Source organism: Pipistrellus hanaki (genome assembly GCF_964339955.1).
Source record: "Pipistrellus hanaki genome assembly, chromosome: 4".
NCBI lineage: Eukaryota > Metazoa > Chordata > Mammalia > Chiroptera > Vespertilionidae > Pipistrellus > Pipistrellus hanaki.
The window spans coordinates 49,055,630-49,077,626 of NC_140506.1; the positions used below are offsets into that span (position 1 = coordinate 49,055,630).

The following is a 21,997-nucleotide window of genomic DNA, read 5'->3' on the forward strand; positions in this document are numbered from 1 at the left end:
TCTTTCATTCAGTCTCCCCAAGAACCTTTCAAAATAGGCAGTTTCATTTTCCATATTAGAAAATCAGGGCTCTGAGAATACTAAGCAACTTGCTGTCAATATCTCCTTGCTAATACACTACTTCATTAGACAAAGAATGTCATCAAATTTTTTTTAATAAGGGATGTGGGAAGAGGTACTACCCAGCATTTGTTCCTTGCTTTCTTCACTGGTGGTTATTCTAACTATTAATGTTTCAGAAACCTGCAGATGATCAAGACCCCATTGATTCCCTCTCAGGGGATTTTGACAAATGTCCAAGTACAGAAACCTCAGAGGATACAGGAAAGGTACTGTACTTTGTCATATTGACTTTCTTGGAATGTGTATTTACACATATATATAATTTTAGACTATAAAATAAATTGATGCCATAGAGGAAAACAATATAATTCAATGTAATTCTACTACTTAGTACATTTGTCTTTTTCCATCTATATATATTTTATATAGTCGTATTTAGAATCCATAAAATACATTGCATAATATTTCATGAATGTTTTCCATGTTGCCATCATTTTTTACTGCCACACTATATTGCTGTACAACAATGCTTCCTCCACATCCCTCTGGGCCCAGTTCAACCATCAGCTCCTTACCACTTCTCCCTTCCCTGCCATCTGGGTTACCTATGACCACATGTGTACTATCCTACTCAGCTGTGTACTTGACTTAGTACTGATATGCCTTTTACCTCCATGCTCAGCATTAACAAAACGCCTGGTAGATGTCAAAATGTGTTTATTAGTGAATGAAAAAAATGTGTGTGGCATTTTACCTTTATATTATACTCTTCCATAAATCAGGAGAAAAAGTGAAATTGACCATAGATCTTAGTTTGCTATTATGTATATCTTCCAATCACTGAATTTCCAGTCCTCTTCAGAAACTGATTTCTCATTCCTAGAAACTCATAAATAATGTGTTTTTGGTGAGTGGGCTTTATTTTTATACGTGACTTCACCAGCTATCTGTGGTTGTCTCCATTTCTCTTTGTAACACTGAAAACAACGTCCACTGAAAACAACGTCCTATTCTTACTCTTCATGAGAAAAACAAGTTCTGGGGAATCATGCATCATGGAAATTGTCAGAGCATCAGTGTGACCCACATTTCCCTCATTTTTATACTTTTTCCTCCAACCTTCATCACTGGTGTGTACATTCACCATTGTTCAAAAACTCCTGACTAAAACGCCCAAAGTTTTCCATTATTTAATTAAATTGGAGATCTTCATGCTACTAAAAAGAATAGTCTGAATTTATAGATGGATTAATGATATAGATGGATTAATGATGGCAATAGCCTCATCACCTTTTCTTTGCTTTAGGACAAAGACAAGAAGACTACTTCCAGCTCCAAAGCACCCAAGAATGGGGGGAAAGCAAAGAATTCTGCAAAGGTAAACAAAGCAGTTAAATATATTACAAATTAATTTAGGAGTTATCCTTTTAGTCATTTAATTTCTGATTGGAATCTATTTAGAATAAAAATTTAAGCATTAAACACTACCTATCCTGTGTCTTGCTAAAGAAATTGAAGTTTTAAAGAGTTTTCTAAAAAAAAACTGGTACTTTAGAAATTTAAATGAGCATTCTTATCACAATCGTTAAAACACTACTAGAGTTGCCCTAGCTGGTTTGGCTCAGTGGATAGAGTATTGGCCTGTAAACTGAAGGGTCTTGGGTTCGAATCCGGTCAAGGGCACATGCCTGGTTTGTGGGCTCGATCCCCAGTAAGGGTTGTGCAGGAGACAGCCAATCAATAATTCTCTCTCGTCACTGATGTTTCTCTCTCTCTCCCTTCCTTCCCCTTCCGTTCTGAAATAAAAAAAAAACACTACTAGAGTCCTATTCTCACCTAGAGAATATCACACAAACCACTGATAGTGTCCAAATGTCAGGTTTTCGCACTCCCTTCCCAGCCACACCCCACCACCACCCCATCTGTAGATGGCATTGTGTTCTACTTCAAAAAGAAAAATTGAGGTCACTGCAGAAAATCCTAAAGTCCTCTTCCCACTTACCCATTGACAAACACTCTCTCCCAGCAGTCAATAATCTACTCCCTCCAAAATCTTCATCTCAATTTCCCCCTTTATAGTAAATATGTTTAAGTTCTTTCATCACTCTAAAAGCAATATTCAAGCTTAGTAGCCCTCTGTCTGAGATCAGCAATGCCATGCTGTTAACTATATCATTAATCTCTTTTAGATTTGATGCTGTCATGTGATTGAGAGTTTAGGGAATATTGGGATGGGTGAATGCATTTTGCACACTCACCTCTTCTAAAGACCCAGGCCACCACTTCCAACTGAACATTTCCACTTGGATATCCAACACACTGACAGTACAGGTTCATATACTGCATCTCATAAATTGAAATTACCATCAATAAAATAAACCATTACTTTGTGTATCATTAAGGAAAAAGTCAATTTGATTATGAAATGCTATTCATTGTAAGAACCATTGCAAATTGATATATTTTAAAAGGCAGGGGAAACACTACGAGAATATATAGAATTAGGGAAGATCTTAGAGTTTCAATACTGTGGTATATAATTTTTCATGTTGCTTTCAAAAGTAGCACTAAGGCTGAGTGGAAGCTTTAGGTTCTAGTTTCAAGATTCTCCTATTATTTAAATTATTCAAACTGTTATCAGTAAAGGAATGGAAATTGAATTAGACAACTGGATCCCTTCCAATTCTTAAACATATGATTCAGGTTATTATTACTCTGATCCCCTAATTCTCATGAGAAATTAAAGGTACAGGTTTAAAACCAGTAGTCCAGCTACATCAACACTCTTTACAAGATACCTCCAATTCAAGATAGTAACACAGGAAGAGCTTGAACGCGCCTCCTTCCATGCACACAGAATCTACAGCTATAAGTGAAACGATTTGCTCTGGGGGAAAATATCCAGAAACTAGCTAAGTGACTCTTACTCATTGGACAAGTGAGGAAAAAAACACACCACATCAAAGCAGGTAGGAGAGGCTGAGATATAGTCTTGGCATAAACCTTACCCCTAGTGTGGCAACCCAGAACTTCTCCCTGAAGAGCTTAGTTTGAAACCCACTTTTGGCGTCTGATTTTTACTGCACCTGAAAGACAAGGCCCCAAAACATCTAGCTATGAAAGTCAAAAGGCTTGTAGCCACAAAACTCTAGCGAGCTGATAAAACAGTCCTTAAAGGGCTTTTGCACGCTTGGACTCAAGAGCCCAGCACAGAGGCAGCCAATTGACTTGTTAGCCTGAAGGTCAGGCATCCAGCACAGACCTAGATAATTACTTACCAGGGACAGAGGCTGATGGTGCCACCGTTGCTCTTTTGCTCCAGCCAGCAGGTGTCATCTTGGTACTGCTTCACTGCAGCTTGCCAGCAGCTCTAGAAAGGAGCTCGCACTCTGCTCTGGTGCCTCAATATTTGCAGCTCCTCCCAGGGGACCCCTCTAGATCACCTCGTTCTGATGGCCAGTGCGACTGAACCCTTGGGGTCCCACATAACTATACAGTATATCTGTGTACTTTAAAAGCCGCTGCCTGAGGGTCTGGCTCCCAGTCAGCCTGAGCATATGTCCTGACTGAGATCCTCCCCACTTTGGAACTCTGACAGATCTCAGCACCCCCTCAGCTACTGGGGGCCGCTTCAATTACATAGGCTGCTTCGACAATCACAAAGGTTTGAGAGACAACTAGTAGCTAGAACAAGGTTCATTGATAAGCTTCACCTCCTCCAGGAGGCCACTCCCTTTTATCTAAAGCACAGAAACCAACACTCAGTATCATGAAATGAAGAGAATTGTGTTCCAAACAAAACAAGAGAAAGCCACAGAAAATGTCCTTAACCAAATGGGGATAAGGAGTTCAAAACAATGGTCCTAAAGATGCTCACCAAACTCCGTGAGACCCACAGAGGCTCACCAAACTCCGTGAGACCCACAGAGGAGGAAACTGGGTGAACACAGAACTTTAACAAAGAGTCAGAAAACATAAGTACCAAATAGAGGTTACAGAGCTGAAGAATACGATAATTGAACTTAAGTATACACTAGAAGACTAAATGAAGAATCAGAGTAGCAAAACAAAAAAAGATGGAAAAGAAAATGCAGATAGCTTGAGGATTGTGTGGGATAACATTTACCCAGGAGAATAGGCAGAAAACTTCCCTGACTTGGGGAAGGAAACAAACATCCAATCTAATGTTGTAAATGTGGTAGATTAGTAACTTAAAACTAGTATGAAGGTTAAAAGGCAAAAGGTAAAAAATAACTAACTACAAAAATTAAAGGGTATATTCAACATAAGAGGATGTAAAATACAACATCAAAAATATATAAAATGGGCTGGGGGTGTAGAGCTCTGGAATGGATTCACATTTAAGTTATCAACCTAAAAATAGACTATTATAAATATAGGTTGCCTCATGGTAACCACAAGGCTGAATGATACAATAGATACACAAAAAATAATGAGAAAGGAATCTAGGCATACCACTACAGGAAGTCATAGAATCGTAAATGAAGAGAGCAAGAAAAGGAACTGCAAAAGAGCCAGAAAACAGTTAACGAAATGGTCATAAGTACAAACCCATCAATAATTCCTTTAAATGTAATTCTCCTATCAAAAGAGATTAAGGAAACAAGATAAGACCCATCTATGTGCTGCCTCTAAGCGATTCACTTCAGATCTAAGGATATACACAGACTGAAAAGTGAAGGGATGGAAAAAGATATTCCTTGCAAATAGAAACCAAAAGAAATTGGGGGTAGCTATATTTAGACAAAAACAGCTTTAAAACGGACTGACAGATGTCAGCATCGTGGCCATGTAAGTTGTTCCTTTTTCTTTTCCCCTTCGATTTACAACTCTTTAGACTTTCATAACAGAGCACAGGTGACTGCACAGTACACCAGGATACCTGAGGGGTCCTTCTGTCTGTGCATCTGTGCATCTGAAAAGGGGTGGATTGAACTGCAGAGGAGGTGCAGAGCCAGGAGAATGGTGGCATAGAGGCCACCTCGCTGGCAGAGGAGGTGGAGGGTGAAGGAAGTGGGTGGGGATCTTCCCAGCCATGCAGGCTGCAGCAAGGGGGACCCACTGCTCTCTGAGGAGATGCCTTGGGGAAATGGGGGATCACAGCAAAAAAAAAAAAAGTCTTCCACCAGACTTCCAGGACTCCCCCCCTTACCAGGCCATGGGCACACCCAAAGCCCCATGTGCTAAGCATTTATCTCTCCCCACACTGACTTTAAATTTTTTTAAAAAGCCAGCTTATTTTCACAGGCACGCTTCCAACTTTAGCAGCAAATCAGCTCTCGTAAGAGAAACCAAAAACGTGTGCTATACAGCCAGTGTCTGGAAAAGTAAAAGTATTCTAATTGCCGGTTAAACAGAATCAAAAGTAAACAAAGCATCACCTAAAGAAGAAAGGCGTTTGTTAATTCAAATGCGATGGCAGAGGCACATTTCATCAAACACTATGAAAGATCATAGTAATACAGTGTCACAAAAAGAAAACCACAATTTTGCAACAACCAGAGACATACGGAATATTATTACCTGATAATTCACAATAGTTGCTATAAAGATACTCAACAACCTATAAGAAAGCTCAAGCCATTCAATGAACTAATGGAATAAAATTAGTGAACAGAGGAGTACTTTATCAAAGACATAAAAATTGTAAAAAAAAAAAAAAAAAAAAAGAACCAACCAGAAATTCTGGAGCCAAAGAATTCAATAAATGAGATGCAGAATACATTAGAAGAGCATTGGAAATGGGGCAGATAAGACTGAAGAAAGAGTAAGCAGTCTGGAGGATAGGAATCTAGAAATGATTCAGACGGAAGAGGAGAGGGCACTAAGACTTTTTAAAAGGGAAGAAACCCCATGAGAGCTATTAGACTCCATTCTAAAAGCCAATGTAAGAATAATGGGTCTACCAGAAAAAGAGGGCAGAGAGTTTACTTAAAGAAATAATAGCTGAGACTTCCCAAACCTGGGGAAGGAACTAAACATAAAAATCCATGAAGCTAATAGAATGCTTTATCTCAATGTAAAAGACTTTCTCAAGGCATATTATAATGAAACTGTCAAAACTCAATGATAAAGAATTAAAGACAGGGATAAAAAGAAAATAATCCCCATTAAGATATCTGCAGATTTCTCAGCAGAAACTCTATAGGCCAGGAAAGAATGGAATGACATATTCAAAGCATTGAAAAATGAAAATTGCCAGCCAAGAATATTCATTTTGACCAAGTTATCCTTCAGATGTGGAGAAATAAAGGCTTTTTCAAACAGACAAAAGCTGAGGGAGTTTTGGTGTTTAGGTGCTGGAAAAATATAACTGCCTTTCAAGAAATGCTATGAGGATTTCACTCTGAAAAGCAAAAAGAACAGTACTCAAAATGTTGATTACGGTGATATTCAAAATTAAAAAATGCTAATTCTTAGAAAGGTGTGTTAAACAATTACAGCATAAAGGTTAAAGGAAAGAAGCATTAAAAATAAATGCATTAAAAATAAATACAGCTACTACAATTTATAACATATTCACAGCATAAGATAATATGTCATGTTAAAAATATAAAAGGGGAGGAGTAAAAGAATGTAACCTTTACAGGTAAATGAAGATAAGCTGCTATTAGCAGAAAAAGGACTATTTTTTCTATTTTTAAATAATTTTATAATTTCCCAATAGATTTTGTCTATGAATAAAAAAGAAAAAAATGAACAAAGTGTTTACAATAATTATCAAGGCAAAGTTAATTATAACACACACTTCTTTGTAGTGTCATTAACATGTTACTTCAAATGCGATGGCAGAGGCACATTTCATCAAACACTATGAAAGATCATAGTAATACAGTATCACAAAAAGTAATCATGTTACTTCTGTCAGTAACATGATTCTGGCCACTACACACATATGAAGGCAGTGGGTTTTTTGTTTGCTTGTTTGTAAACCGCATGGAACCACAAAAAATATCTAGAGCAGAGACACAAAACAAAAAATGGTTGGTAGGGGTGGGGCGAATGAACAAATCACTATGAACAGCTATCAGGTCAAGAAGGTAGACAGATCAGAAGGAAAAAGACACAACAGAATTATAAAATAACCAGAAGGCTAAATATAAAATGACATCAGTAAGTCCTTATATATCAATAACTACCTAGATTAAGCTCACAATCAAAAGCCACAGAGCAGGTAGACAAATTTGTTTTTTAAAGACCCAACTACACGCTGCCTACTGGAGACTCATTTCAGCTCTAAAGACACACAGAGGTTCAAAATGAAGGGATGGAAGATAATATTCTAAGTAAACAGAAACCTAAAGAAAGAAGGTGTAGCTATATCAGACGAAATAGACTTCACGCCAAAAATTGTTACAAGAGACAAAGAAGGTCATTATATAATGATAAAGCAGTCAATACATCAAGAGGATATAACAACTGTAAGGATCTATCCTTCCAATACCCAAGCACCAAAATATGCAAATACTAACAAATATTAGGGAACTTCAATATTACATCAGAAATGGATAGATTAATCAGAAAGTCAACAAGGAAATGTGAGAATTGAGCCATACTTGAGAACAAATTGACTTAACAGACATACAAAGAACATTTCATCCAACAGCAGCAGAATACACATTCTTCTGCATTTGGAACATTCTCCAGCATAGATCATGACAAAACACAAAACAAATTAGCAAGTTTAAGAAGACTGAAATCATACAAAATATCTTCTTTTACTGCAATGGTATGGAACTACCGGTAGAAATGAAAAAAAAAGAGAGATCTACAAATTTGTGGAAACTAAACAACACTCTGAACAACCAATGGGTCAAAGGAGAAATTAAAAGGGAAATAAGAATTATCTCAAAACCAGTTGAAATGGAAATACAACATATCAAATCTTGTGGAATGCAGCAAAAACAGACCTGAAAGTTTATAGCAACAAGTACATATATTAAGAACTTAGAAAAATCTCAAAAAAAAAACCAAACAAACCAACAACCTATCTAAATTTAGTACACCTTGAGGAACTAGATGAACAACAAATTAAACTCAACTTGAAAGGAAATAAAAATCAGAGTGGAAATAAAATAGAGACCAGAAAAACAATAGAAATGATCAAAACTAAAAGCTGGAGCTTAAAAAAAAAAAAAAGATCTTTTTTACTTATTAAGAAAACAGAAGACTCAAATTATATTAGAAATAAAGAGGAGACATTACAACTGGTACTACAACTATTCATAAGAACATAAGAAATTACTATCAACAATTATGTGGCAACAAATTACATAATTTAGAAGAAATGGTAAAATTTCTTACCTACCAAGACTGAATCAGGATGAAACAGAACATCTGAACAGACCAGAAAAGAGATTGGATCAGTAATCAAAAAATTCTCAAAACACACAGATACACACACACACACACCAGGACAAGCTGGCTTCACTGGTGCCTTCTAACAAACATTTGGAGAAGTAACACCAAGCTTCTTCAAATGCTTCCAAACTAGCAGGAAGGAGGGAAGGCTTCCAAAGTCATTCTACAAAGCCATCACTACCCTGATACCAAAACCAAGTAAGGATGAATATAGATGCAAAAATTCTCAAAATATTAGCAAACTGAATTCAGGAACACATTAAAAGAATTATATACCAAGACCGATTGGCATTTATCCCTGGATGCTAGGCGAGTTCAACATATGTAAATCAATAAATGTAATATATCACATAAATAAAATTAAAGATAAAAATCACATGATCATCTCAATAAATGCAGAAAAAGCATATGTTAAAATACAGCATCCTTTCATGATAAAAACCCTTAAACTATAGGATATAGAAGGAACTTACTTCAACATAATAAATGCCATTTGCAACAAACCCAAAACAAACATTATACTCAATGTAAAAATCAAAAACCTGAAGCTTTTCCTGTAGGATTAGGAACAAGAAAAGGATACCTACTCTATTTAATACTTCAATATAGGAGGAACTAGCTAGACTATTTAGGCAAGACAAAGAAATAAAAGATGTTCAAATTGGAAAGGAAAAAGTATGGTTTTGTATATAGAAAATCCCAAAAAGTCAACAAAAAAAGTGTTGGAACTAATTAGTAAATTTTCAGGATTAAAAAAAAATCGACATACAAAAATCACTGGTAATCCTTTACACTAATGATGAAACATATGAAAAAGAAAATATCCCATGCACAATAGCATCGAAAACAATTAAACAGGAATAAATTTAACCAAGAAAATGAAAGATTTGCAGACTAGAAACTGTATGACTGCTGAAAGATATCTAAGACAACATAAACCAATGGTGAGATATCCCATGTTCATGAATCAGAAGAATTAACATTACTAAGATGTACTTACCACCCAAAGCCTATCAATGCAATTCCTATCACAATTCCAATGGCATTTTTCACAGCAATCTTAACTTCTATGTATTTCTCCAAAGAAAATGAAAACACTGACTCAAAAAGATATGTGCACCCCCATATTCACTGAAGCACTATTTATCAGAGCCAAAATATGAAAACCTAAGTATCCATCTAGGGATGAATAGATTTTTAAAACTGTGATGTATATATGCACAATAGGTTATTTGTCCATAAAAAAAGAATTAAATCTTGCCATTTGTGACAACCTGGGTGGACCCTGAAGGCATTAGGTTAAGTGAAGTAAGTCAGAAAGACAAATGACATATGATCTCACCTACGTGTGAAACCTCAAAGTGGCTCATGCCATTATCTCAAAGAGATTAATTTGCTTATTATTTAACTTCAGTTATAGAAAGCATATGACCAACCCTTTCACAAAAAATAGAAAGCATAATAATCCTATATGCTGAATGGGTTAGCTGGCCAGCAATTCCCCCCATTGCAGAGAGAGGAATCACTGCAGAATGAAGGAACAATTCCATCTAAAAACACATATTCTTTTCCTCAATTACCTTGGTCTTTTAAAAAAAAAAAAAAAAGGCTGAAACCGGTTTGGCTCAATGGATAGAGTGTCGGCTTGCGGACTGAAGGCTCCCAGGTTCAATCCTGGTCAAGGGCATGTACCGTGGTTGTGGGCACATCTCCAGTGGAGGGTATGCAGGAGGCAGCTGATCCATGATTCTATCTCATCGATGTTTCTAATTCTTTATCCCTCTCTCTTCCTCTCTGTAAAAAATCAATAAAATATATTTTTTTAAAAAAAGGAAGTCTAGAGTAAAACATTTAGAATCACTTAAGGTTATTTTTAACTTATAAACTTGAAGGGGAAGAATTCATAGTGCTTTGGCTAAATAAAAAAATTAGAAAGAACCATCTCATTTTCCCTAATTGATTACCAGGTTTTGCCCCTTTAATTTTTAGAAGTCCATCTCCTCAGAAGGATCTTCTGGTTGATCAGTTTTATGATACTTAATCTGGAAAAGGAAGAGCTTTTGATGGTTTTGCTTTCCCTTTTAGGCAAAGGAGGAAACTTCCAAGCCAAAAGCTGATGAAAAACAAACAAGTTAAAGTTCACACTATTTGGTAAGTTGAATGTTTGTTGCAAATGAGGGCAAGGGTACCTTCTACCAACCTGTGTGTTACAGGCGAGAGAAACTAAGTCTGCTTCTTGAGTATTTCATGTTCTCAAATATTGGCATGAAATGCACATTGCAAAATCTATAGAGTAATTCTCTGAAAAGCACTAAATGGGATGATTGTGCTATTGGGATGTTCAAAAACAATCTTATAGTAAGAGCTCTCTAAAGTATTAGGCTAGGCTCTTGAAGAAAATGACCATCTAAGTCTAGGGGACACTTTGAAACCCAATTGCTCATATTTATGCAGATTACTGTGGCAAAGCAAAATTAGCATGTTGTAATACCTCTTACAGCCAAATGCCCCTATGTTATTGATACCAAGACATGATGGGTGTGGAAAAGTACCCTTTAAGGTCTGGTGGAAAGTACAGGGTTTTTGGAACCAAGGGCAAAGGAAAAGATTGGCTACTTTTGGCAGAATACTATGTTTGATTATATGTTATGTTGACTCACGAGCTTGTATTGATGAGAGAATCTCTGAGAGATCTATCTTGAGAGCTGGACCCTTAACATGAGAAAGAAGAGATGTTATTATAAAGTATAAAAGCTTATAATTGCTTACCAAACAAAGCCTAAAGGAAATAAAAATATAGATTTCTCTCACCATGTTCCACTTTTAGTTCCATAATGAGGGAGGTATGCTGATGAGAAGTACTCTAAAAGAATCCCTCCAAAATTTAAAAAAATTCTATGAATAATTCACTTTCATATTTACCTATAGGAAATTCCTTCTTGTCTATATATATATATATATATATATATATATATATATACACACACACACACACACATATATATATATGCTTTTGCTAAATGTTATACTTATTATGCCTTGTAACAACAAAAATTACATACCAAAGTGGTTCACTGGATTTTTGTCTGAATTTTTCAAGGTATCTACATATAAAATCTTCAGCTGGTGGTTGGTGACTTCTGGAGAACAAAAGGCTTTGACAACAAATTTTTCTGGGTGGCTTCTACACAGTGATCTTTGCTGAGTGTTTTGACATCCTAAACATTGGTTTGTTACTCTTTTCCCAGAAAAAAAATTGAATTTGTCTGGTTTACCTGTGCTATTGTACTGAGTATTGATAAACTTTGAGTTTTTAAAAATTGCCTTCAGTTGGGAGAGAAGAGAACTTTATATTTCTAAGATATATTTGATAGTTTCTTAAAGCAGCACACACACACACACACACACACACACACACACACACACAAAAAGGGGGGGGGGGGGAAACCTTTGCAAAATTTTGCACATCCTACACGCAGTGCCTGTAAATCTCATTAGTATTTTTGGTTTGCACTTAATTTGTTGTTATTGTTAGCATTTGGAAAACAATGCTGTAAACATTCGCCAGTGTTCTGATTTCTCATTACCCCTTTCCTCTTGGGCTTTTGAACTGTATTTGATGTTTCTCTGGGTTAATGTCTATAAGCCCATTAAATATTGTACATCGGGCACATATCTCCTCTTGGGCTGCTAATAATAAATTGGTAGGTAACCTGGACAGACCAGGAAGCACTGCACCTCTTTTCAGGTTAAACTATTTGCCAGAGGTTAGGAGTTACGCACCTTATTACCGCGCAAAGCATACTGAGACTTGAATCAAGCCAGAAGAGCAAGATACAGACTATATTTCACCGCATAGCAAGTCCCAAGAATAAAATGTACTCAGAATATTCATATGGCTTGAACTCTGTTGGTTTACTATGTTAAGCTGTGCTTCCACTCACTCTATATAAAACCTGAGCAGCAGCAGTTTGCTTAGTCTGTTGCACTGTATAGCACCTGGCTTCATGGGAAGTTAGGTTTACCATTGATGAGATTTTGATAAATATTTAATTTCATCTTTACTTCCCGGTAGTGAATGCAGGAAAAGATATCAGGTACATACCATACACTGATTTGGAATTTCTTAGTTCAGAGAGCACAGCCTTCTTTAGCCTATGTGTGAAGGTTTAATTTATTAGGACTTAGCTGACTTCACTAAATATATAATCACCAATACTGTCTAATAAGGGGAGAGAGACACAAAAACAATAACACTGCTTATAATGGGCGTCAAATTTTAAGACCCTCTGTAAATTCAAAAATCATGCAGTACCTATGGGATTTCAAGCGTCACCCACTTTAAATGCTATGTCTGTCCCATCAGAGAGACAGAACATTTTTCTATTATTCTAAGTCTGGGAAATATAAGCCAGTGTTATGGTGACTGAACAGACCTCTTCAAGGCACTGACAAGAAAATAAAACACACGTTTCCTGAGGGATTTTCACTATATATCTAATTCTTCCATTTGGGTAGTACAAAGTAGGGGTTTTTTTGTTTGTTCAAAAAGGTAAAACCTTGGACATTGACAGATGTGTTTGCAAGGATATGGCTGCAGTGTTATTAACCTGATGCATATATAGTATTTTTAAACAGCATACCAAAATCCAGAGAGTTAAGAAATGCCTGTAAAAGTAAACATTTAAGGTACTCTGACTACGATTTTTTGTTTATTAGAAATGTCTTCAAGTGTTGGGTGTTTGTTAGTAATTAACGATGGCTTGAGTCAGCTTCAGCATCCAAAGTGGTCCTTTTAACCCATCTAATTAGGAGGAAATAATGGCAAATATCTGCTTACAGGTAAATTATAGCCTTTTATTACCGAACAGGTTTTGCACGTTGCTGTGGCAATATTGTGTCCGTTTAGGAAATGGACTTCTCCCAACGCAACGGAAAGTAGGTTCCTCAGGTGACCAAACTGAAGACCACTATTTCCACGTTTCATATTTCTTTAATCAAGATGTAAAATACAATTAAAAATATTTTACATTCAAATCTTGGCTTTGTATGTTTTTGGACAGAAAATACCTGGGGTAGCAATTACCAGTGATTTCTGTTTCTATTTCTCAAACCATTAAACCATGCAATGTTTAAAAATGGAATTGTAAATACATTTAGGCCCAGAAAGAGTCACTATTCCTGGTGTACGAGAACACATTTTGGCATTTTCCCTATCACATTCCTTTATCTTGAAAATTCTGCATTAAAAACCTCATAAAAGATTTCTCACTTAGAGGAATATAAAATAGTTTCAGTTTCACTATACATTGTCATTTACAGGAGACTGCAATGACTTATTGGCAATAACTGGCAATACTGAGTAATTCAGGAATTGTAAACTAGGCCAAATAACAAGCACCTACCTAAGGATCAAGAGCTCTCAGGTTCAACTTCAAGCCACAGGTTCCTTCTCTAGACCTGAATGTACTCTGCCGTTTCAGAAGGGACACTATTCAGTCAGGATCCCTGAGGAGTAGATGACACTCAAATTAGGATTACTTGAGGAGGGTGTCATACAAGGTGGTGTTTTGTTTTTAAACAATGGCAGGACAGGGGTGTATGGAAACCACAGGTACAGCCAAGACTGGTAAAAGCCAGGCTGCCACTTCTCTCCTCACCCTTTGGGGACTAGAAGGAAGCAGTTGCTAGAACGCAGAGATGGAGAAGGCTCAGTGGGTAAAGGGGCTGCCTCCATAGCAGTGGAGGCCAGCCTGAGGCAGCCTGAAGGGACCTCGGGGAGGACACCCACCTCCTCTCTCCCACCGCAATCCGCCCTCCTGGGAGACTGACCACAAGCCGGAGGCCAGGAAGCCCGAGGAGGTGAGGTGGCCCCACATTCGCCCCTGGGCACGGGCAAAGAAGAGAAGGTAGAAGCAGATCAGACACCCTGGCTTTGAGTGTGTCTATTTCATGTGTATTCCCTAAATACACATAGATGCAAACTTAATCTTTTTAAAACACAGTATCTAAAAGGCGGATCCAAATGGTCACTCAGTAGTTCCCACCATTCACAGCATTCCAAGGAGACTAACAAAAAAGTTTCTGAATGACAAACGTGGGAGGGAAGGGTTTGGAGACTGGGGGGCTTAAGTATAAAATAAAAAATAAGAATAAAGCACTTTACTCCTCAATAGTGAGGAACCCGCCTCTTGGGTTTACATTGTAAGCAACACCTGTAAATGAAACACACAAAAGAAATAACCCATTGATGGGAAAATTAAGGCCCGGTCAAATGAGGAAGAAGCTAAAGGAAAAGGAGGTGTCTTCAGGGGGCAGCCCAAACAGCCATCTCCAGGTAGAAGGTATTCACATCCAACAACATGTAGGTGACTACAGATCACAGGAACCAACAAGGAAACAGACTGTTAGAGCAGTTCAAGATTTTGGTTTTGGAGCCACACTCTGATTTTATCAAAATTCTTATCCATCCAACGTATGTTTTCCTCGATGGTTTCAATTGTTTGTTGGACGCAACGGAGCTGAGAACCATTTTCTTTCAAAGAGCTGAAGAATCCTTTTACCTTGCGAAGAGAGGGGAAAAAATGAGTTTTCAAAATTTTGCTTTATTACATTATACAAGTTCAGGCTCATTAAAAGAAAACTGGAGCCGAAATTTCAGCATTTGTCAAAATTCTATACGGAAGGCAGTGCCAGGTGTCTGGATACGATTATGTACACAAACTTAAGCTGTATGAAATGAGCTCATGCCTCATGATGTCAAGTTTTGTGTGTTTTTTTCCTCTGTAGTTTTTTTTTTAGTTTGTTCACAGTTGCCAGATTCTAAAAGACTTCACTGTTTACCACTTCATAATTAAGGTTTAATTGAGTGTGTCTGTTTAATGTGTACTCTGTTATAGACACACAGATGCTAACTGAGTTTCTTAAAACATGGTATCTGAACAGCAGAATGTGCAGTGTCTTCTTTGCCAAGCAAAACAGTTTCAACCACATAAGTGTAGTCTTTCTCCATGGGCCTGGCCTCGTGTGTTATTACAGAAACACTGTGGGGAATGGGGCTCTTAGCAAGTTATGGTGGTAATACCCCTAACTTTGCCAAGTTTTTATTATCTTAATCCACAATTCAGGTATTGTTCCCCTAAGATAAAATCCATGCAAAGTTCCCCATGGTGTTAATGTGATAAGAAACTCTTGGCTATCTCCATGAAAATATATTTTTGTTGTTTCATCGCTGGGTATGTGAACCCCTTTCAGCTCACGGGAGAAATAGGCCGGCTTTGCCACACCGTTGATCACCGTGCTATTCTGTCTCACCTTACAGGGTTCTAAACCTTTCCCCATAAATTTTCACAGCGTTAATCCATCAATTTTTGATTTTGCAGACAAAAAGCAAGTCTAGGCCAAGATGTATTGTTTATTCAGCATGGATTCCAGACAGTTAATTTTTGAAGAAGAAGAAGAAGAAAAAAAAATCCCACCATGCCATAATATCATGAGTTTGAAAATAAGAGGGAGGTCAGAATAGGTGTTTAAAAGACCAAATTCCAATTCTAAATGATGTGAGGTTGTTTTAAAATTATCCCAGTGTAACTTTTCAATGAGCTTAGAGGCATGCCCTCCTGCTGCAGCAGCCTAGAAAACACTGCTTCTCTGTCCTAAGTTGCAACTCAACCTTCTTTCCCACTGAATTCAAGATTAGTTGATATTCAGCTAAAAAAATCACTCTGAGCACTCCTCAACAGTCACACCTCATCGACAGTCTTACCCTTTGGCCAAACTGCCTAAACCTGATAATACCACTAAAGAACACCTACAAGATTGGCAACAAAACTGGTTTTAACACTTGCTCTTACATTTTTTTTCGGATGCCCCAAGTCTCTCTCCTATCTGATCTGATTTGGGAAACGCAGCATGTCATCTGAGTATTTGATTCAAACCTGCCTCCTTGAGAACATTTTCTGTGCAACAAGCAGCATGATACCGGGATAGAAAAACAGGTTTATCCTACCTTGTTGGACCTTGAGCAAATAATTTCTCTTCTCTGGGACTGTCTCATTTGTTAAATGAGGGTCATATCTGCATTGCAGGGGATGTGGTTATGGAATGTGGTAAGGTGCAGAACCTCAAACCCAGACTATACTTTTCAGAAAGAATTTTAGGCAATTTATAAGGTCCAGATATAAAATAAATGTTAAAGAACAAAAAGCTGCATAACAGAAAGAGGTAACTGTCTGAAGAATTTATGCAGAGGATAATTTACCTCTTCGAACCGTGCTCTTATGGAGAACTGAGTTGTTGTTCTGAGTCTTTATGTGGTTTCCACACTAGGCTGCATTTAGATAAGATCTGAGTGCCAAATATTAATTTTTTAAGGAATAGTTTCATATGTAGTCTGGTTAAACCACGATCCAGCTGAATATAGGAAGAATATGCAAAAGAAATGTCACGTCCCGAGCCTCACCTGGGCTTGTAAAATTAACTTGCACATAACATCTCAAGCTTGACCTCCACTGAGGACTACAGTGGAGGTCATCTGTGTGATGACCTAAGAGTTGTCCACAGGCTGGAACTAGCTAGAAGGCTGTTCATAGACCAGATCTGTGGCAACAAAATATTCTGTTCACTCACTTGTTCATTTGTTTTCTCATGAATTCATTCAAGACGTCCTACTCTTACCATAACCACATCCTCTGCAATGAAGGTAGTAGGATGTTCTCTATTATGACAGTATCTCAGGCTTCTTCATTTCCATGGCCTATCTCAGTTTGTGCACCTGATGTTTTCTATGGACACAACCTCTCCCCTCCTAGATACCTGCATTTCTTTTAATGTCCACTGAAACATCTCCGAATCATCCTATAAAACACAGCCGCACTCCCCACCTCAGGCATTCTCTATCCTTTCCTTCCTATCCTGACAAAGCTCTGCACTTTCTTCTCTGCCTGGCTTGCTCTTTCCCCAACTCCTCACTGGAAAGACTCATTTTATCCTTTAGAGCACATGTGTCAAACACAAGGCCCGCGGGCCAAATCCAGCCCTCCAGGCCTTGCAATGTGGCCTGCACCGCGCTGTCATCACTGCACTCCGCTGTCAGTTTATGACATTGTCAGTTTATGACTGTTCAGTAAACCATTTGGCCCGCGATTTAGGCTGGATTTTAGATTTTTGCCCCTTCTCTGATTGAGTTCGACACCCCTACTTTAGAGATTCCAGCTCAAGGGTCACCTTTACAGACCACTCTGTGTAGCAGGCCAACCCCTCCACAGTTACTGTCATAGCCCTAGTTTATTTCACAGTTTATAGCCATCAGAGTCTACTGTCTGTCTTCCAAGAAACCTGTGAGCTCCCTGAGCTTAGGGTGCTTGCTTGATTCACGGCCACATCCTCAGTTCTAGCACAGAAAAGGCAAGGGATGAATAAGAACCAATGCAAATAGGCATGACTAAATGGATGAGGCTGAAGCCCTGACACAGCTGGGTTTGAGGTTCTGCACCTTACCACATTCCATAACCACATCCTCTGCAATGCAGATATGACCCTCATTTAACAAATGAGACAGTCCCAGAGAAGTGAAATTATTTGCTCAAGGTCCAACAAGGTAGGATAAACCTGTTTTTCTATCCCGGTATCATGCTGCTTGTTGCACAGAAAATGTTCTCAAGGAGGCAGGTTTGAATCAAATACTCAGATGACATGCTGCATTTCCCAAATCAGATCAGATAGGAGAGAGACTTGTGGCGTCTGAAAAAAAAAACATATAAGATGCATATGCCACAGACAGGGCGGACAGGACTCGGGGATGGATTAGATGTGAGGAAAAGAAGGGCTCAGAAGGACTCCTGTGTATTCTAAGAAAAGCATTATCATAGAAGGGACACCAGAAACAACCCATTGATCCAATTCCTCAGAGTTAAAGACTCAGAAAAAAAGTACACTTTTGTAGTTCCCTCTTACTGGACAATGGGATAACTCATACTGCTTTGTCATCTTTCCTTGACTGCTAGGAAGCTGTGATAAAGTTAGGGTTTGAGAGCAATAAATTATCCTCTGCATAAATTCTTCAGACAGTTACCTCTCTCTGTCCATTATGCAGCTTTTTGTTCTTTAACATTTATTTTATACCTGGACCTTATAAGTTACTTTTCAGAAATTCTTTCTGAAAAGTAAATGGCATATAAATAAGTAGCAGGAAATCATGAACCTGGAAATGGAACCTGGATTTCAGACTCGCCTCTTTCATAACTGCTGGATGATCCCTTCAGTCATTCATATTTCCCATGATCACTTTTATCATCCCAAACAGGGATTCCGTATTCGAAGTAGCCTTTAAGCTCTAACCTTCATAATGGCCAAGATTAGGACTTCTTCATGTGTTTGGGAAGAGGCACAGTTTTTACTAATTCATTCATAGCTGATTTTTGCTTATGTTAACAACACTACAGCACCCAAAAGGAACATCTACTAAGCGACAAGATTCGTTGCTAACTCGTCACATCCTTAAATATTTTGTCTACCCCATACTTATTAGCTAGTTGTCACTTAAGCTTATATATATGTATGTATGTATGTATATATGTATGTATGTATGTGTGTGTGTGTATGTGTGTGTGTGTGTGTGTGTGTGTGTGTGTGTGTGTATATATATATATATATATATATATATATATATATATTTTTTTTTTTTTTTTTTTTTTTTTTTTTTACCTCTTCAAGCCGTGCTCTTGTGGAGAACTGATTTGTTGTTCCCATCACCATGTAGGCTATGGAAGGAGACCCAAGGTCAAACCTAGAAATGGAAACTGTCATGTTACATTGTGAAATATTCATTCTCTCAACATATTTTTCTACGTGCCCCTTTTATTATAGCACTTAAGTAAAAACTGGTTAGGCATGGAAAACATGGACATGATCCCTGCCCTCCAATGTAAGATCTAGTTGCAAAATCTAGGTGAATAAAAGATGAAGTACCCAGAAGAAAATGATAGAGGTAATGATGCTACACAAGTTAGACAAGGACAGATGCAAATCAGCAAAGGTGCTGAGCAGGAGACTTCTAATAGGTCAGTGGGTGCGGGGAGGGATTATTCCAGGTGGAACAGAAAACCTAGTCAGGTTTTCCAGATTCATGGGCTAGCAATGAAGTAAGAGTTTTATATTGTCTAAGGAAATTATAAGGACCTCTACTTTCTAGCTTCAGTCAAAACCCCCCTTGGATGATCACTGTTTGTTTTACAAACAAATGTTTTTAAGAAAAAATAGCCATGTTGAGGAACTTTCCCCAGGCACAGCACAATCTTTGGCACTACTTACTTTTGTATAAGTTTATTCCAGTTGTCCTTCAGAAACTGCCAGGCCAGCGGATATCCCACTGGGTTTCTGCCAACAGAGCGAAGAATAGCTGGAAACTCTTGAGTTTTTATTACATCTCCCTTAAAACTTTGGTCAAGTAACCTAGAATGATTAAGAGGAAAAAATGCTAGCAATGAATATCCCCTGGAAAATTTATGAGAAAGTTATTCCATAAAATGATTTAAAGCCAGCCTGTCAATAACAAAGAGCGAAAAGATGGTTAACCAGAGCCCTGGTAAACTTGCTATAGCTATTCTATCTAATGAAAGAGTAAAATGCAAATTAACCATCACTCCACTAAACCCACCAGCCACGCCCACAAGCCAATCAGTGATAATATGCAAATTAACCCAAACGAAGATGGCTGCAACCACAGAGAGTAGGAGGGAGGGTTGGGTTTCCCTGGCAATGGAGGAAGCCAAGCTTTCTGCACACCCTGGCCAGCCAAGGCTTCCACTCCAGGCTACAAAGTTTCAATTGTAGAAGATAAATTCCAGATATCAGGGATTCCGCTTGGGTCGCCGGGGGCATGGCTGGCCTTTTCCACAACAGGCCCCTCGCCCAGGCCACTCCACACCCCAAAGGGCCCCAAACCTGAGCTGGGACACCCTTCAGGGCAAACCAGCTGGCCCCCACCTGTGTACCAGGCCTCTATCCTATCTAATAAAATAATAATATGCTGATTGACCATCACTCCAACACACAAGATGGCTGCCCCCATGTGAACACAAGATGGCCAGCAAGGGAGGCCAGTTGGGAGGGACCAGGCCTGCAAGGGAGGGAAGTTGTGGGTGATCAGGCAAGCAGGGGAGGGCAGTTGGGAGGAATCAGGCCTGCAAGGGAAGGAAGTTGAGTGGGACCAGACCTGCAAGGAAGGGCAGTTGGGGTGAAAAACCATGAAGGGGAGGGCAGTTAGGGGTGACCAGGCCAGTAGAGGAGTTAAGTTAGGGGTAAATAGGCTGGCAGGGGAGCAGTTAGACATCAATCAAGCTGCCAGGGGAGTGGTTAGTGGGTGATCAGACTGGCAGGCAGAAGTGGTTAGGGGCAATCAGGAAGGCAGGCAGACGAGCAATTGGGAGCCAGCAGTCCTGGATTGTGAGAGGGATTTCTGACTGCCCATTTAGGCCCAATCCCACATTGGAGAGGGTGCAGGCTGGGCTGAGGGACATCCCCCCATGCACAAATTTCGTGCACCAGGCCTCTAGTATAACAATAAAACTAACACACAGTATTCACAATACACATTCTCACATATGCTCTCATTGTCTCATAAAAGAATCTAAGAAAGTATATGTTTCTAAATTTGTTATTTTAAAGATACACAAATATATGCTTCTTTAAATATTTTTCATGACACCTGCTTCTCCCTAATTATTTATCACTAGAGGCCCAGTGCATGAATTTGTGCATGGGCTGGGTCCCTAGGCCTGGCCCTCTATAAGGGCCAATCAGGGCCTGCTGGCTGGGGAGGAGGGACAAGGAGAGGGAGCATGGGCCAATCGGGGCCTGCCAGCCAGGGGTGAAGAACAGGGCACAGGAGGTTGGCCAGTGCAGGAGGTTCACTGCCAGCCCCACGTAGGGAGCTAGCTCTCAGCTCCACTGGGAAAGGGGCCTTGACTAAAGCCACATCCCCCCTCCCCCAGTTCCTCATCCTAGCCCGGGCCCCAAAAGCCTCAGTGGGGTTGGAAAAGGAGGTGATGGTCACCGGGCCAGGTGCAGAAGAAACGGATGCCAGTGACCTACTACTGCGTGGTTTCCAACCTCCCCCACTCCTCCTTCCCTCACTGCTGCACCACCACTGTTGGTGGGTGGGCGGCAGGCCAATTGGGGCCTACCAGCTGGGGGGTGGGGCAAAGGGTGGGTGGAGAGGACATGAGAGGTTGACTGACAGCCCTTGGCCCTCCTGAGAAAGGGGCTGTATCCACCACCACCCATCCCCATTTTCCCGTCCCAGCCCAGGGCCTAAGGCCCTGACACAGTCAGGAGAGGAGGCGACAGTCACTGAGCTGGGCATAAAAAGAACGAATGCCAGACACTGACGCTGCCAGCCGGCTGTGGGAGGTTGGCTGTGGAAGTGCACTGACCATCGGGGGGGGGGGGGGGGGGGGGGGGGCAGCTCCTGCATTAAGCGTCTGCCCCCTGGTGGTCAGTGCACGTCATTGCAACTGGTCAACCAGTTGTCCCATTCAGTTGGTCCTAACAG

The 21,997-nt window shown here is 39.3% G+C and overlaps 2 protein-coding genes across 12 annotated transcripts in view; one reads left to right on the top strand and one right to left on the bottom strand.

The window, feature by feature from the left end:
* Positions 1 to 11,844, top strand: part of CAST (calpastatin) — a 113,472-nt gene extending 101,628 nt beyond the window's left edge. For all 10 annotated transcript variants that reach the window (XM_084881954.1, XM_084881956.1, XM_084881958.1 and 7 more), the window contains 4 exons: positions 240 to 329; positions 1,370 to 1,441; positions 10,531 to 10,596; positions 11,546 to 11,844. In XM_084881954.1, the coding sequence (XP_084738080.1) occupies positions 240 to 329; positions 1,370 to 1,441; positions 10,531 to 10,581 (213 nt within the window). In that variant the 3' untranslated portion in view covers positions 10,582 to 10,596; positions 11,546 to 11,844. The remainder of the gene's footprint in view (positions 1 to 239; positions 330 to 1,369; positions 1,442 to 10,530; positions 10,597 to 11,545) is intronic.
* Positions 11,845 to 14,425: 2,581 nt separating this feature from the next.
* ERAP1 (endoplasmic reticulum aminopeptidase 1) overlaps positions 14,426 to 21,997 on the bottom strand; it is a 36,066-nt gene continuing 28,494 nt past the window's right edge. For both annotated transcript variants that reach the window (XM_084881949.1, XM_084881948.1), the window contains exons 17-19: positions 19,756 to 19,896; positions 19,150 to 19,231; positions 14,426 to 15,008 (exon numbers count right to left, since the gene is read on the bottom strand). In XM_084881949.1, the coding sequence (XP_084738075.1) occupies positions 14,853 to 15,008; positions 19,150 to 19,231; positions 19,756 to 19,896 (379 nt within the window). In that variant the 3' untranslated portion in view covers positions 14,426 to 14,852. The remainder of the gene's footprint in view (positions 15,009 to 19,149; positions 19,232 to 19,755; positions 19,897 to 21,997) is intronic.